Source organism: Rhinolophus ferrumequinum, chromosome 8 (genome assembly GCF_004115265.2).
Source record: "Rhinolophus ferrumequinum isolate MPI-CBG mRhiFer1 chromosome 8, mRhiFer1_v1.p, whole genome shotgun sequence".
Taxonomy (NCBI): domain Eukaryota; kingdom Metazoa; phylum Chordata; class Mammalia; order Chiroptera; family Rhinolophidae; genus Rhinolophus; species Rhinolophus ferrumequinum.
In genome coordinates this window covers 90,807,290-90,822,308 of record NC_046291.1, presented here as the reverse complement: position 1 = coordinate 90,822,308, position 15,019 = coordinate 90,807,290, and the positions used below count along the sequence as shown (strand labels likewise).

The 15,019-nt window shown below is 37.2% G+C and overlaps 1 protein-coding gene across 3 annotated transcripts in view; it reads right to left on the bottom strand.

Annotated features, from left to right (window-relative positions):
* PTPN4 (protein tyrosine phosphatase non-receptor type 4) overlaps positions 1 to 15,019 on the bottom strand; it is a 172,639-nt gene that overhangs the window by 141,894 nt on the left and 15,726 nt on the right. For 2 of the 3 annotated variants that reach the window (XM_033111996.1, XM_033111998.1), the window contains exon 1: positions 2,202 to 2,330. Coding sequence is in view for 1 of the 3 variants with exons in the window: in XM_033111995.1 (XP_032967886.1) it covers positions 2,202 to 2,339 (138 nt within the window). In the remaining 2 variants the exon portion in view is untranslated. Of the gene's footprint in view, positions 1 to 2,201; positions 2,357 to 15,019 lie in introns of those variants that run through there. The other variant, XM_033111995.1, reaches the window with a different exon arrangement.

Sequence of the window (15,019 nt, the reverse complement as noted above, 5' to 3'; positions counted from 1 at the left end):
GATGCTCGAGTCTCACATAAAATGGCCTAGAACAACACATAAAACTGGCCCTTTGCATCTGCAGATCGAAAATACTGGTTTTGATCCAAGGTTGTTGAATCTGCAAAACCAGGGGATATGAAGGGCTGATGGGGGACATTTACTGGGGAAAAAATGCACATAAGTGGATGTGTACAGTTCAAATCCATGTTGTTCAAGGGTAAGTGTATGTTGTGAAATGATTACCACAATAAAGTTAGTTAACACATTCGTTACCTCACATAATTACCTTTGTGTGTGTGTGTGTGTGTGTGTGTGTGTGTGTGTGTGTGTGGTAAGGACACTTAAGATTTATTCTTAGCAACCTTCAAGCACATACTATGGTATTGTTGACTAGTCAGCATGCTGTACACGAGGTCCCCAGAACTGACTTATAACTGGAAGTGTGTACCCTTTGACCAACATCTCGCCATTTCCCCTACGTCCCAGCAACTACCATTCTACTCTCTGTTTCTAGGAGTCCAGCTTTTGGAGAGTCCACATGAGTAAAATCATACAGTATTTGTCTTTGTCTGACTTACCTCGCTTAGCACAATGCCCAGATCCATCCACGTTGGCACAAATGTTAGCATTTCTGAAGATCAACAATTTATATTACTTAAAGATTTCAAAGTATAGAAACATAGTATCCGCCCTTATCCACGGGGAATACATTCCAAGACCCCCAGTGGATGCCTGATACTATAGCTAGGACCAAACTCTACATATACTATGTTTTATCCTATACATACATACCTATGATAAAGTCTAATTTATAAATTAGGCACAGTAAGAGATGAACAACAATAACTAACAATAAATGAGTTAGAACAACTGTACCAGTACACTGTAGTACAAGTTATGTGAGTGTGGTGTCTCTCTCTAATAACCGACACAGCTACTAAGGGACTAATGGGTGGGGAGCACATACAGCATGGAAATACTGGACAAAGGGATGACTCACGTCCCGGGCAGGAAGGAGCAGGACGGTGCGAGATTTCATCATGCTACTCAAAACAGAACACCATTTAAAACTTATGAATTGTTTATTTTCAAAACTGTCCATTTAATATTTTCAGACTGCAGTAGACCATGGGTGACTGAAACAGAGGAAAGTAAAACCGTGGATAAGGGTGTACTCTCTAGCCAGGGAACGCAGCAGGAAACACACCAAGGTGCTATCCTGGAGATGTGGAAATAAGGAATGAGGAATTCCAGTTTAAATATGGACTATGTATTAGATAGTATTATTTTCATAATGTTAAACTTTGGGGTGTGATAATGGTATTATGGTTACTTATGAGATTCTTAGGCTGCTGAAGTACTGACAGATGAAACGTATCACTTTCAGAAATTTCAGAAAAAACACACAGAAAGAAAAAGAAAGCAAATGTGCAAAACGTTAACAATAGATCAATCTAGGTAAAGGGTATATGGGGATTCATTATACATACTATTCTTTTACCTTTTCTGTACGGCTAAATTTTTTTAAATAAAAGAGGAATGCACCCTTGTATGTATTAAGACATGTACAAGAATGTTCTCCAGCAACATTGATAAGAGCCCAAAGTGGAAACAATCCAAATATACACCAGCAGTAAAACGAACAAGTAAATGGTAATAAATAAATGGACAAGTAAATTATGATGTGTTCATATAACAGAGTACTATACAGCAGTGAAAATAAACCAACTACTGTTAACACATCACATGGGTGAAACTCACAAATAATGTTAAGCAAATAACATTATGCACAAATAAGATGAACTAATATTTGTTGAATAAATATTTCAGAGAAGACTCAGATTAAGATCAGGGCTGTCATTTACCTTTATTTAGCAAAAGTTTTATTCACAGACAGTACAAATAAGATGACAATGAAAATGTATAAATTATTTAGGAGAACAAATTCCCCTCAAGCACCCTTAAGTACATTTATAAAAACTACCCACATACTACTGATCTGCTCCACTAATTAGTCATAGTGCAACTTTTTTAAATATCCAGTTTGAATTAGATCTTGTACTTGATCGTTACAAACCCATACTACAAAGACTTCTCTTCATCGAAAAAGGGTTTCAAACTGTAATACAATTAAACAATTTTCGTTTCTGAACAATTAAATTCAGATGTATAATCAGAGATAATTATTTAAAAGAGAGACAGAGACATAAAGGACTTACATTAACTCTAAAAGCCTGTACAGTGTTATCCAGAAGAAGGATGTTACAAACCACCTCTGTGTGCTGTCTGTCACGGGCCAACTCAGATGCTCGCACATTGTAGGTTCTGCCAGCAGGCAATCGGAAGCGTGAGGTCATTACTGTCCACACAAGGTCTAAGTTGAAAAAAAAAAGTTCAATAGTTCAATAAGTAAAAGAATAACTCAAGATACGAAGTAGTTTAAAACACAAAATTTCACTATGTATTTTTTTAACTAACATTTAAGTAAAAAGCAGTTATAAATTTTGAAACAGCCAGATAAGAATTATAGGTATAAAAAAGATACCATATACATAATCATCTAAACAAAAATTACGAACTACCTGGAAGAGGAGCTTTATTTTTAACTGCTCCATTGAGAAAACAATACACAAATTGTTTAGGAAGTCATATTCCAATTCAAAATATATAAATTTAGGAGTAGCCAAAAAGGGTGGAGAAGAATATGTTACCTCAGGAAGTTGGACATCACTCACTGATGCAAGTATTCAAAACTGTAAAGTGGCAATAGGAGGGAAGTTTATTTAACTCTGCAGGGCCCCTCCCTTTATTAAAGCTTAAGATTTGGGGGAAACATAGGAGTTTGCTGTTAAATGTAATTATACCCTTCATTTTAACTAACCTCAAATTCAAATTTGAATAGGATTGTTCTTAGTCTTAAGAAAACAAAAACAAAAACTTAAGGCTACAGATCTTTGCTTCTCAATTTGCAACCTAGGAGGGAAAAATATATTGCCTGTAAAGAACAAATATCACCAACATTTGATGTTAAAAGACAGTGAAGATGTAGCTTCAAAGTCTGAAAGAAAATTATTTGAAACATAGAATTATATATCCCCCAAATGAGAATTCATGTGGCAGAATAAATCTAAAGACATTTTCAGACATTCAAGGATTCAGTTTAAAATCCATAAAACTTCCCAATTATAGATAATTAGATAATGGAAACAAACTACACTAGAAACAAACAAAAGTATATAGAATTTTTTTAAATATAAACAAACAATAGACATTTAAATGAGCAAGCAAAAATAAAAAGAGACAGCAGTTAAAATCAGTGGTATTCAGAAACTGCAGCTGACATCATGGACTGTTCATGTCAAAAGGATTCAAGCTAAAAGTGAAAGTCAACATCACATAAGTATACAAACTGTAGGAAAAGAGCTTTAGCACGTTGATAGAAAAAGATTAGCCAAGTAAGATTCACCAACTACCGGTAAAAGATAGTGATTGGTGCAACACACAAGTGCTGGTGAGATTGTGGAGAAAAGGGAACCCTGGTGTTGGTGGGATTGCAGATTGGTGCAGCCACTATGGAAATCAGTATGGAGGTATCTCAAAAAACTGGAAATGGAACTACCTTATGACCCAGCAATTCCACTCTTAGGTATCTATCCGGAGAAATCCAAAACACTAATTCGGAAAAATCTATACATCACTATGTTTATTGTAGCGCTATTCACAATAGCCAAGAAATGGAAACAACCGAAATACCCATTGGTGGACAACTGGATTAAGAAACTGGTACATTTATACAATGGAGTATTACGCAGCCATACAGCAGAATGAAATCTTACCATTTGCAATGATATGGATGGACCTAGAGAACATTATGCTAAGTGAAATAAGTCAGACGGAGAAAGACAAATACCACATGATCTCACTTATATGAGGAATCTAAAGAACTGAATAAATGAGCAAACTAAACAGACCTAGTCTCAGAGACAGAGGGAAAACTGATGGTTGCTAGAAGGGAGAGGGGTGGGGATGGGGGAGAAGGCGAGGGGCTTAGGAAGCAAAAATTGGTAACCACAAAACTGCCACCAGAATACGAAAGACTGTTTGGGGAATACAATCAATAATGTTGTAAAGATTTTGTAGGGTGTCAGATGGGCACTTGTCTTACTAGGGAGACCACCTCATGGATTGTGTAGATGCCTGACCACTGCGCTGTACACCTGAACCTGAAGCTGAATAATATTGAATGTCAACTATAACAGTCACAGGACGTGGAGTACAGCATAGGGAACAGTCAATGGAATTGTAACAGCGCTATACGGTGTCAGAGGGCTAGGAGACTGGGGGAAGGGGGCTTATCACTTTGTGAGGGGTGAAAATGCCTGACTAGTACATTGTTTTGTACACCAGAAACTAATGAAAAAAGAAATCATAATTATGTGAGGTGATGTATGTGTTAACTAACCTTATAATGATAGTCATTTTGCATTATAAACATGTATCAAATCTCTACATTGTACACCTTAAACTTACACAATGGTATATGCCAATTATATCTCAATAAAGTTGAGGGAAAGATTTAAAAAAAAAAAGATAGTGATTGGTCATTTCTAGTTCCATATGTAAGGAGCTTGGAAGTTCCCACTCCATCATAACGAGTAAAAAGCAGAACGAACTGGAAAATCTGCAACTCTTCTTTGGTCTGTAAGAGAGAGGACACAGGACACACCACTGTCCCCAAGACTGGAGGGACAAGCAATTATGAAGAGTCATGACCCACAGGCAGACACCACCACTGGAGCCAGTGCATGAGTAGGAAAACCTGAACTACAACTGATGAATTGCTGGAGGCTCAATGTAGACAATTCTGAGAGTTAAAAACTCTATGGGGGCCCAGTCATAAGAGGGCTCCCACAATATCGTGAGATTTATTTCCAGGAGCACAACCAGATTCCCACAGGAAACACCGGAGAAAAACACACTAGGCTTCCCGCAGTTGGGTGGGGTGGAACGACCATGGCGAAACCCACCAGGGCACTCTGCTCTTACCAAGGCCGGCCCTCGGTCAGCAGAGCCCAGCCGCCCTGGCTCAAGGAAAATACCCAACTCCAGCTGAATCTAGCCTTCCAGTGGGGAAGGGAAGTACCCAACTGCAGCCCACTCTAGCCACGCTGTCCTGCCTAAGGGGAGAGAAAAACACTGAGAAACACTGTGCAGTGCACAGCCCGGAGGCCCAGTCTCACTAAAACACTGAGAGCTAATCACAGGACTAAAAGCTCCCCCATCCCACATCACTAAGGCCTAATTACAGCAGTCCTGTTAGCCGGACATCATGTCTGCATACCAAGAAAGACTCACAAGGCATACCAAGAGACTAAAAACACATTGTGAAGAGAGAGCAAACATGGAACCAGACATGGAAGTGATGTTGGAATTATCAGACAGGGAATTTAGAACAACTATGACCAATATGCTAAGGGCTCTAACGGATAAGGTAGACAGCATGTGAGGACAGGTGGGCAATGTAAGCACAGAGATGGAAATCCCAAGAACGAACTAAAAAGAAATGCTACAGGTAAAAATCACGGTTACAGATATAAAGAATGTATTTTATGGGCTTATTAGTACACAAGACACAGCAGAGAAAGGATCTCTGAGCTACAGAATAGATAATAGAATCCTCAAAAAATGAAAAGTAAAGAGAACAAGACAAAAAACAAAACAAAAAACAGAACAGAATGTCCAAAAACTATGGGACAACTACAAAAGGTATATGGGACATACATGTAATGGGAATACCAGAAGAGAGAAAACAACAGAAAAAATACTTGAAACAATGACTGAGAACTTCCCCACATTAATGCCAAACATCAAACCACAGATCCTGGAAGCTCAGAGAACACCAAGAAGGAAAGATGCCAAAAAAATGCAGAACATCCCCAAACAACAAAAAACAGAAACAAACAAACAAAAAATACATGTAGGCCTATCATTTTAAAACTACAGAAAATCAAAGATAAAGAAAAAATCCCAAAAGAAGCCAGGCAAAAAGCACTTTACTTACAGAGGAACAAATGTAAGAATTACTTCTGACTTCTTAACCACACAAGCAAGAAGAGAGTGAAGTGTAATATTTAAAATGCTGAGGAAAAACCAACCTAGAATTCTGTATCCTGCAAAACTATCTTTCAAAAGAGAGAGAAATAAAGACTTTCTTAGATGAGAGAACGAGAGAAAGAGAGAGAGAATTTGTTGCCAGCGGACATGCCCTGCAAGGTAGGTTAAAAGAAGTTCTTCAGAGAAGGAAAAAAATATAGGTCAAAACTCACATCTACATAAAATAAGGAAGAGCAGCAAAGAAAGAATAAGTGAAAGTAAATTTAAAACTTTTTAATATTCTAAATTGATTGATCACTTACAATACCCTCCACTTGAGTGTGGGAAAGACTTAAGAAATTTGATGGGATTTTCCTTCCACGACTAGGTGAAGGCCGAAAGAGATTTGCAAATGTGATTAAAGTCCCCAGTCAGCTGAGTTAATCAAGAGATTCCATTGGTGGGCCTGACTTAATCAGGGAAAAGCCCTTAAAAGAAAGACTTTTCCCTGCAGTCAGAGAAACCCTGCTGCTGCCTGTGAGAGGGCCTGTGGCAGAGCCGTGTGCAAGGAAGTGCGGGGCCTCTAGGAACTGCCAGCCAGGAACTGAGGACCTCGGTCCTACAGGTGATTATAGTTGTTGACAATTACACGAATTGGGAAGAGAACCCAAAGCTCTCGCAGTCCAGTCAGCATGCAGATTGTAAATTTGTGAGATCCAACCAAGCTGTGCCCATACTCCTGACCCACAGATAAAAGAAGAAAATAAATGTGTGTTGTTTTAATCTACATCGGTGGCAATTCACTATACAACAGAAAACTAAGGCATCTTGGGCAGTGGTGCTACTCAACCCATGAGCATTCACAGGAGAAAGAAAGAAAACACAAGGAATGAAGGTTTATTCATGGCGAGCTCCGTGCACATTCAATTCCTGCCTGTGATGGACGCATACTTCCCTTCTCCCCAACCCTGCCTTCCCTTCACCAGGGTAAGTGGTCTGGCCAAAGAAAGTGACCAAAGACATAAAGAAATACAGTAGTGAGAGCAAAATCAACAACTTCATCTTAACAGTAGGGGAGCTACCCAAAAATGAAAATTGGTCAATGTTACAAAAGTATCCCCAGTCAAAGCACCGTACAGGAATGACAAGATCAAAAGATATCAGTGTATTTTGCCAATACTAGTCTTTTGCATTTTCTAGCACACTTACTTTTCAAAGTCGCACTTAGACTTCAAAGTGAAAGCATAAGTGAATTGTCTAATCCACTCTTGAGATTTCCCCCCAAATTAACATATTTTTAGTTAGCAAGATACCAAATATATTCATCCTGCTTGCCACATTTACTTTCAATTCATAAAGCAAATATTCTGTTTGATTTCAGGAGAATTTTGCTACTTGAAAATTCTAACTTTGTGACAGAATATACTACATCTTCATGATGTTTTAGAAAGGCACGAGTCAAATAAAATTCTTCATCACATCTTTCTTTTTTCATCTGAAAGGTGTTTCAATAACACACACACACACACAAAATTATTGTCCAGGGAAAAGAACCCATCTTTTTTAAAGAAAGAACATGAATTGTGATCTATAAAAATGTTCATTATTTTAAAGATACTCAATGTAGTAATAAAATCTTAAATATTCAAAAGTTCTAAAATGACGATAAAAATTTTTTATCTCTACAGGTATTAAAAATTTATACATATTATGTTAAATAAAGGGAGTTGAACATAAATGGTGATATTCAAACTATAAAAATTATGGACAAATACAGTAAGAGACAGAAGAAGCACTTGGGCAAATTCACAGTGCCTGGTGAATAAAATTTTGGGATAAAATTGTTTCATATTTAGAATTCTACTAATGTTAATACAATGTTTTCTGTTTAGTAAAAATAAGCACATTCTTTCTGACTTTCTTTTAACTTCAAAGGTCAAAATGGCAAACACTCAGTTTATTTTTCAATTACCATAAATACAGATTAAAAAGTTTAGGCTGTCAGAAAAAGAGATAAGTGACATGACTACAGCAGTACCAAGAAAGTACAAGAAAGACAGAATGAGTGGCAGAGAGTGAAAGCAGGGGACAGGTAGATACTCCTTGACCCGATACAAGACATGTGTGGAAAACAAAGTTAACATCATACTTAATGTTTTTAAAATCTGAACGCATTCCACCTTTTATTAGTAACAAAACAAGGACATCCATCTGCTCATCCTTTCTATTCAGAACTGAACTGGAGGTGAGAACCAGGGCAATTAGGCAAGAAAAAGAAATACAAGTCATTGAGATTAGGCAGGAAGAAGGAAAACTATCAATATTTACAGATGACATACTATCTACATAGAGAATCTAAGGGAATCCAGGAAAAAAAATAACTATACTAGAACTAGTAAGTGAGTTTAGCAAGGCAAGAAAGAACAATATGTAAAAATTAATTGTATTTCTATAAACTAGCAACAATCAGGAATAACTTTAAAATAACAATTTATAATAGTATTAAACTGAAAACTTAACACTGCTTAGAGAAATTAAAGGAGAAAAAAATTAATGAGTAGATATAATGTGTTTATAGGTTGGATGATCTCAAGATTCAATGCAATCTTAAGAAAAATCATAGCAGGCTTTCTTGTAGAAATTAACAAACTGATTCTAAAGTTCATATGAAAATGAGAAAGACTTGAATAGAAAACAGTTTAAAACAACTTTGAGAAAGAAAGACAAAGTAAAAGAAAGTAAAAGAAAGACTAAACCTACTGACTTCAAGACTTATTATAAAGGTACAGAAACCAAGACATTGTTATATTGGCATCAAGAAAGAGCAATGGAACAAAATAGAGTCCAGAATGAGACCTACACATATATGGAGAACTAAATTTTGACAAAGATATAAAGGCAACTCAGGAGGGAAAGGGCAGTCATTTCAACAGATGGCCTAAAACAACTGGATAACCCTATGCAAAAAAATATGAACTTCAATCCTTATTTGCACCATATGCAAAAATTAACTCAAAATGGATCACAGACCTGCAGTGTCCTCTACAGCAGCCATGCCACATAGGACAACTGAACACCTGAAATGTGACTCATATGACTAATGAATTTTAAATTAAATTTATTGAGGTGGCATTGGTTAATAACATTATAAAAGTTTCAAGTGTAAAATTGTATGATACATCATCTGTATATTGCATTGTGTGTTCACCACACAAAGTCTAGTCTTCCTCTGTCGCCATATATTTGACTCCCTTTACCCTCTTCATCTTCCTCCCACCCTTCTTCGCCTTTAATAACCACTATACTGTTATTTGTGTCTATGAGTTTGTTTCTAACAAAATTTTTGATTCGAGTTAAATCTAAATGGCCACATTTGGCGAGGGGTTGACCTATTGAGCAATGTAGGACTACATGACCTCGAGATTCCCTCCTAGTTCTAAAATTCAATCATTTCTAATTTCCAGATTTAAAAAACACTCCCGTCTCCCTAAAATGGAATAAACAAATGAACTGTAAATCAAATATGACACAACCACACAGAAAAAAAAAATGATCTTAGCAAATATTGAACACAGTATTCCTGACTAGGGTTGACAAACTTTTTCTGTTAAGGAACCAAACAGCTAATATTTTAGGTGTTACAGGCCATACAATCTGTCACGACTACCGAATTCTACCTTTGTAGCATGAAAGCAGCCATAAACAATAGTAAATGAATGAGCATAGCTGTGTTTCAATAAAATTACAGATACTGAAGCTCAAATTTCATATAATTTTAATAATTCCATGTTATAAAATATTATTTTTCAAACATTAAAATTGTAAAAGTTAGTCTTAGTTCACAGGCCATATAAAAACAGGTGGCAGGTCAGATTTGACTACAGGACCAGTTAGCTGACACCTGCTCATGACTATATACCCACAGCAGGATTTAGTCTAAAGATAAATCCAAAGAAATATTTAAAAAACCCAAAAAACCTGAAATCTTACTTAGTAGTTTGTTGTCAGTGGTGGTCTTGATGCAACATTCTGAAACTATGTTGCGTGTATTATATGACTGAACGACTGAATAAATGCATTAATGCTGTCGGGAACCAGGGGTCTCACCACAGGAGATAGGAGGTGACATAATGAGATGGGGGAAGGTTGTAATGTTAGATTGGAATTGGAATTAGAGATACTGAAATAATCTCAGTTTTTAAAAAATGTATTTGCTATCTGTGTCCACTAGTAGGCCCTAGAAGCAAAAAGACTCCAACAGCACTGAGCACACCTAATGCCCTACATACTATTCCACACTAAAAAGAATCAGGACTCCTTGGGAGAAATGGCTGATTCCAGATCTGGGGCAAGGAAATTACAAGGTCAGGCTAAATATCTTGTGCCAGTAAGTAAAGAACTCCTCAAAATCTGATGGGAACAGGTCAAAGAACACGAGCAGCAGTTTAAAAGGGCTCCCACCAGCCAAATGAGACAATTTAAGTTTCAAAATAAGTAATAACAAGAATATATACTACTCTGAATAAAAAAGAAGCCATGGGTCTAACATGATATGAATTTTCAGTGAGGGAGAGGAACAACTCTTCTTTGTAGAATGCCAAATGATAAATGCAGAAGGAGTAACAAATAGAAAACTACCACTTTACAACTACCATAACTGATTGAGGCAAGATTATCAATGAATGCTAAAATCTCTGGGGGATAGTTTGTAGAGGAACAAGATACACATGTAATCTGAAAATATTACCCCACAAATTACTTATTATAAAGAGAAAAGGTACCTTTACAATGCAGAAATCTGTCAAATTCTACCTTAACCAATGATTGTATTTAACATCACAAAACTAATGTCATAAGCACCACAATGTTATACACTGAGAACACAAAACCTACATAATGTTCCTGCCAAAAATGTTTAACCTGAATCTAATTATGAAAAAATGAAATTAAAATAACCAGACAAATCCAAATTGAAGGACATTCTACAAAACAACTGGCCTGGGTCTTTCAAAACTGTGAGGAGGATGAGAAAGAAGTGGGGAGAAGGAGATGCAGAAAAAGGCTTAGGGAAGTGATGTAGATTAGACATGTAACAACCAAATGCAATGTGTAGTCCCTTATCCAATCATGGATCAGGAAAGCAAAGCATAAAGGACGTGATTGGACACTTGGAGAACTGTGAATATGGACTGTATACACCAGAATGAAGTATTGTGTCATGTTCCATTTCCTGCGTGTGATCACGATCACCAGGTTACATAGGACAATGTGTTTAATTCCTAGAAGATGCATGTTTACACATGGAAGCATTTAGGGGTAAAGTACTATGATCACGTCTGCAATCTTCAAATAGTTCAGAAATTTTAAAAGTATATACACACAGAGAGATAAAGCAAAACAGCAAAATGTTAGCAATTGGTGAATCTACATGAAAGGTACTTGGGTGTTCAATATACTATTCTTGCTACCTTACCATAGGTTTGAAATTTTTCAAAATAAAATGTGGTGAGTAAAGAAAAAATATTCCTTTCAAATTCTGCTTTTACACTTAACAAAAGCAGATTCATTAAAACCTGCATTATCCAAAATTATCAAGCAATTAACCATTCCCACCAAAAAGTTTTCTGGACAGTTAAAATCCTTTACAGTTATTTTAAATGGAATGTTCTCCAATGAACCATTCTCTTTGCTATAATCTTTATGACACAATGCTTCAGATGTAACTATAAACTAAAATGCTGGTAGTGTAAGATACTGGACTGAATAATTCAGCTTGTTGCTATAACACGACACAGTATTCAATGAAGGCTCCCTCAACCCTTCCAAACTGAATTTAGCAATATAAAACTGAATGGGCCAGATTCTCTTCGGGCAGTGCTATGAAAACTATGAGCTACAGAGGCGGCCGGATGGCTCAGTTGGTTAGAGCGTGTGCTCGTTACAACAAGGTTGTCAGTTCTATTCCCACATGGGCCAGTGAGCTGCGCTCTCCACAACTAGATTGAAGACAATGAGCTGCCAGTGGGCGGCCAGATGGCTCAGCTGGTTAGAGCGTGTGCGTGTGCGCGCTTAACAATTCCGGCATGAGATGGTGAGTTGAGCCTCCTGCAACTAAGATTGAAAAGAGCGACCAGACATGGAGCTGATCTGCGCCCTCCATAAAGGACAATGACTTGACTTGGAGTGATGGGTCCTGGAAAAAACACACTGTTACCCAATAAAAAATTTAAAAAAACAACAACTACGTGCCATAAAACTGATGCCCCATAGAAGAAAAAACTACCAAATGTAGCAATAGTTTTGCTCTAAAATTTCTCTCTATATTTAATATGCCAAATATATTTATATGGTGGTTATTATGTAATAACTTACACAAGAAGCTTCTTATTTAAGAAACGGTATATGCTACAAAAAAGTATCGTAGATAATCATATGCAAATTAATTAACTGAGACATGAATGCATAGTACTGGGCCTACACCTTGATTCACTGATGTATAGGCAACATTTTCCAAATGTCTCTGTACATCCTCCAATTAACTGTTACCGACCTGTTAAGAACACTGAATTTTAATGTCAAAATAAATTTGATCTTCATTGTCAACTATATATTTAAACACAGGAATCTAATTTGAACCACTTGTTGCATCAAATTTATTTACCTGAGGCTTCTCGTTCTTTGCTAATCTTTTACATCTCATTATATTCCATTTATACATTATATTACTTACATTAATATACATGGTATTATAATGTATATTATACATTATATTATTATATGTTATAATGTATAATACACATTATATTAAGTACAGGGTGTGTGTGTGAGTGTGAGTGTGTGTGTCTGTGTGTGTGAGTGAAATAGAGAGAGAGATACAGACACCTAAAGTGCCCTAACCCTGTTTATTCATGTAAGCATCAATAGCTCCTCGTGGCAAGATACAGTACTAGATGCTCGAGATATAAATATGCTTACATCTAGATCTCTGCCCTCAAGGAGCTCAGAGTCTAGTTGTGAAAAAGAGACTAAGTAGTTCAGGGAAATAATATACTCAAAAGATATAAACAAACTGTTTTAGTGAGTCAAGGAACTACCGTCTCTCCAGTCTGTAGCTCGTTACTCAACACAGGAAACGACGTCAGCTGCCACTAGCGCTTTCCCTCTGTCCCGCCCCACTTTCTAACTTTCTATTCTTTGTCTTCCTCCATAGGAGATTCCAACAATAAAGTAGATCTTTCACAAGTGCCACCAGCCAATGAAAATATTCTTTTCTTCCCTTGTCTAAAGTGGTCCATCCGTGTAGTAAACAGTCTGTATGGCTTTGGTGCTCCTTTCTCCTTCAGCAAAAATCATTTTCTTATTAGTTAGGGAATTCATGTAGAGCGCTATTTACATTAAAAAAAAAAAAAAGACTGCTGGTCTCTAGAGTTTTTGTTCCTTTAGAAAGCAAGTCTCATACACGGTCTCACAATGAAGTGCGCAAACTTGCCACGTTGAGCTTACACTGGCAGCTCTGTACACACAGCTAGGTGAGGTTCCTACCCGCGGTCTATCAGTGTCTCATAGCTGTGTTCACGGTGACGTATGGCGGTGTCTTGCTGAGTGGCGTTCATTATTGTTGTGTGTCTTTTTGTGCTTTCGCGAGAATATCTGAGCTTAAATTAGAGCAACGAACAAACAATAAATTTCTTGTTAAACTTGGCAAGAGTGGAAGTGAAATCGGGGACATGTTAGTCCCAGTTTATGGGGCTAATGCCATGAAGAAACCGGCAGTGTACAAATGGATTAAACGTTTTTCTGAGGGGAGAGAACGCATCACTGATGAAGAGAGGTCACGGTGGCCAGGAACGAGCAGGACTGATGAAATCATTGCAAAAATTAGTCGAACTGTGCGCAATATCATCGGCTGACTGTGAGAAGCACAGCAGACAAAGTAAGTATCGATAGAGAAAGATAAAAATCTTAACTGAAAATCTTGGCATGAGAAAGGTGTGCAAAACTGGTCCCGAAGGAGCTCGCCAATGAACAAAAGCAAAGGAGAGTCGAAGTTTGCCAGGACCTTTTAGAGAGACAAGACGATGTTTTGGGCCCTGTTATCACTGGTGATGAAACATGGGTGTACTGATATGACCCTGAAACAAAGCGTCAAAGTGCACAGTGGAAATTAGTCAATTCTCCACGACCAAAAACGTTCCATCAGTCCAAATCAAGAGTCAAAACAATGATGCTAACCTTTTTTGATAGCAGAGGGATTATTCATTATGAATTTGTACCAACTGGACAGTTAACCAAGTTTACTATTTGAAAGTGCTAAAAAGGCTGAGTGAAAAAGTTAGACAAAAATGACCTGAACTTTTCACCAACAATTCATGGCTCTTGCATCACGACAATGCACCAGCTCACACGGGACTGTCTGTGAGGGAGTTTTTAGCCAGTAAACAACTGTATTGGAACACCCTCCATACTCACCTGATCTGGCCCCCAGTGACTTCTTAACCCAAAGATACAGGAAACATTGAAAGGAAGACATATTGATGACATTCAGGACTTCAAGGGTAATACGATGACAGCTGTGATGGCCATTCCAGAAAAAGTTTCAAAATTGCTTTGAAGGGTGGACTAAGCACTGACATCAGTGCATAGCTTCGCAAGGGGAGTACTTCGAAGGTGACTGTAGTGATATTCAGCAATGAGGTATGAGGCACTTTTTCTAGGATGAGTTTGTGAACTTAATTGGCAGACCTCGCATATTTTATAGTACCTAAATGTTTAATGAAATGCGTCAATCTGCAGGCTGAGACTCACTATGAAATCAATTTAGTGGGTCAAAAGCAACATTTTTTAAACAAAATAGAATAAAATAAAAGCTATCAAGAGCATGATGTAAAAAGTACCTTTTAATGTAGGGTAAAATCTACACAGTGGGAAAGCCACTGACTTTATA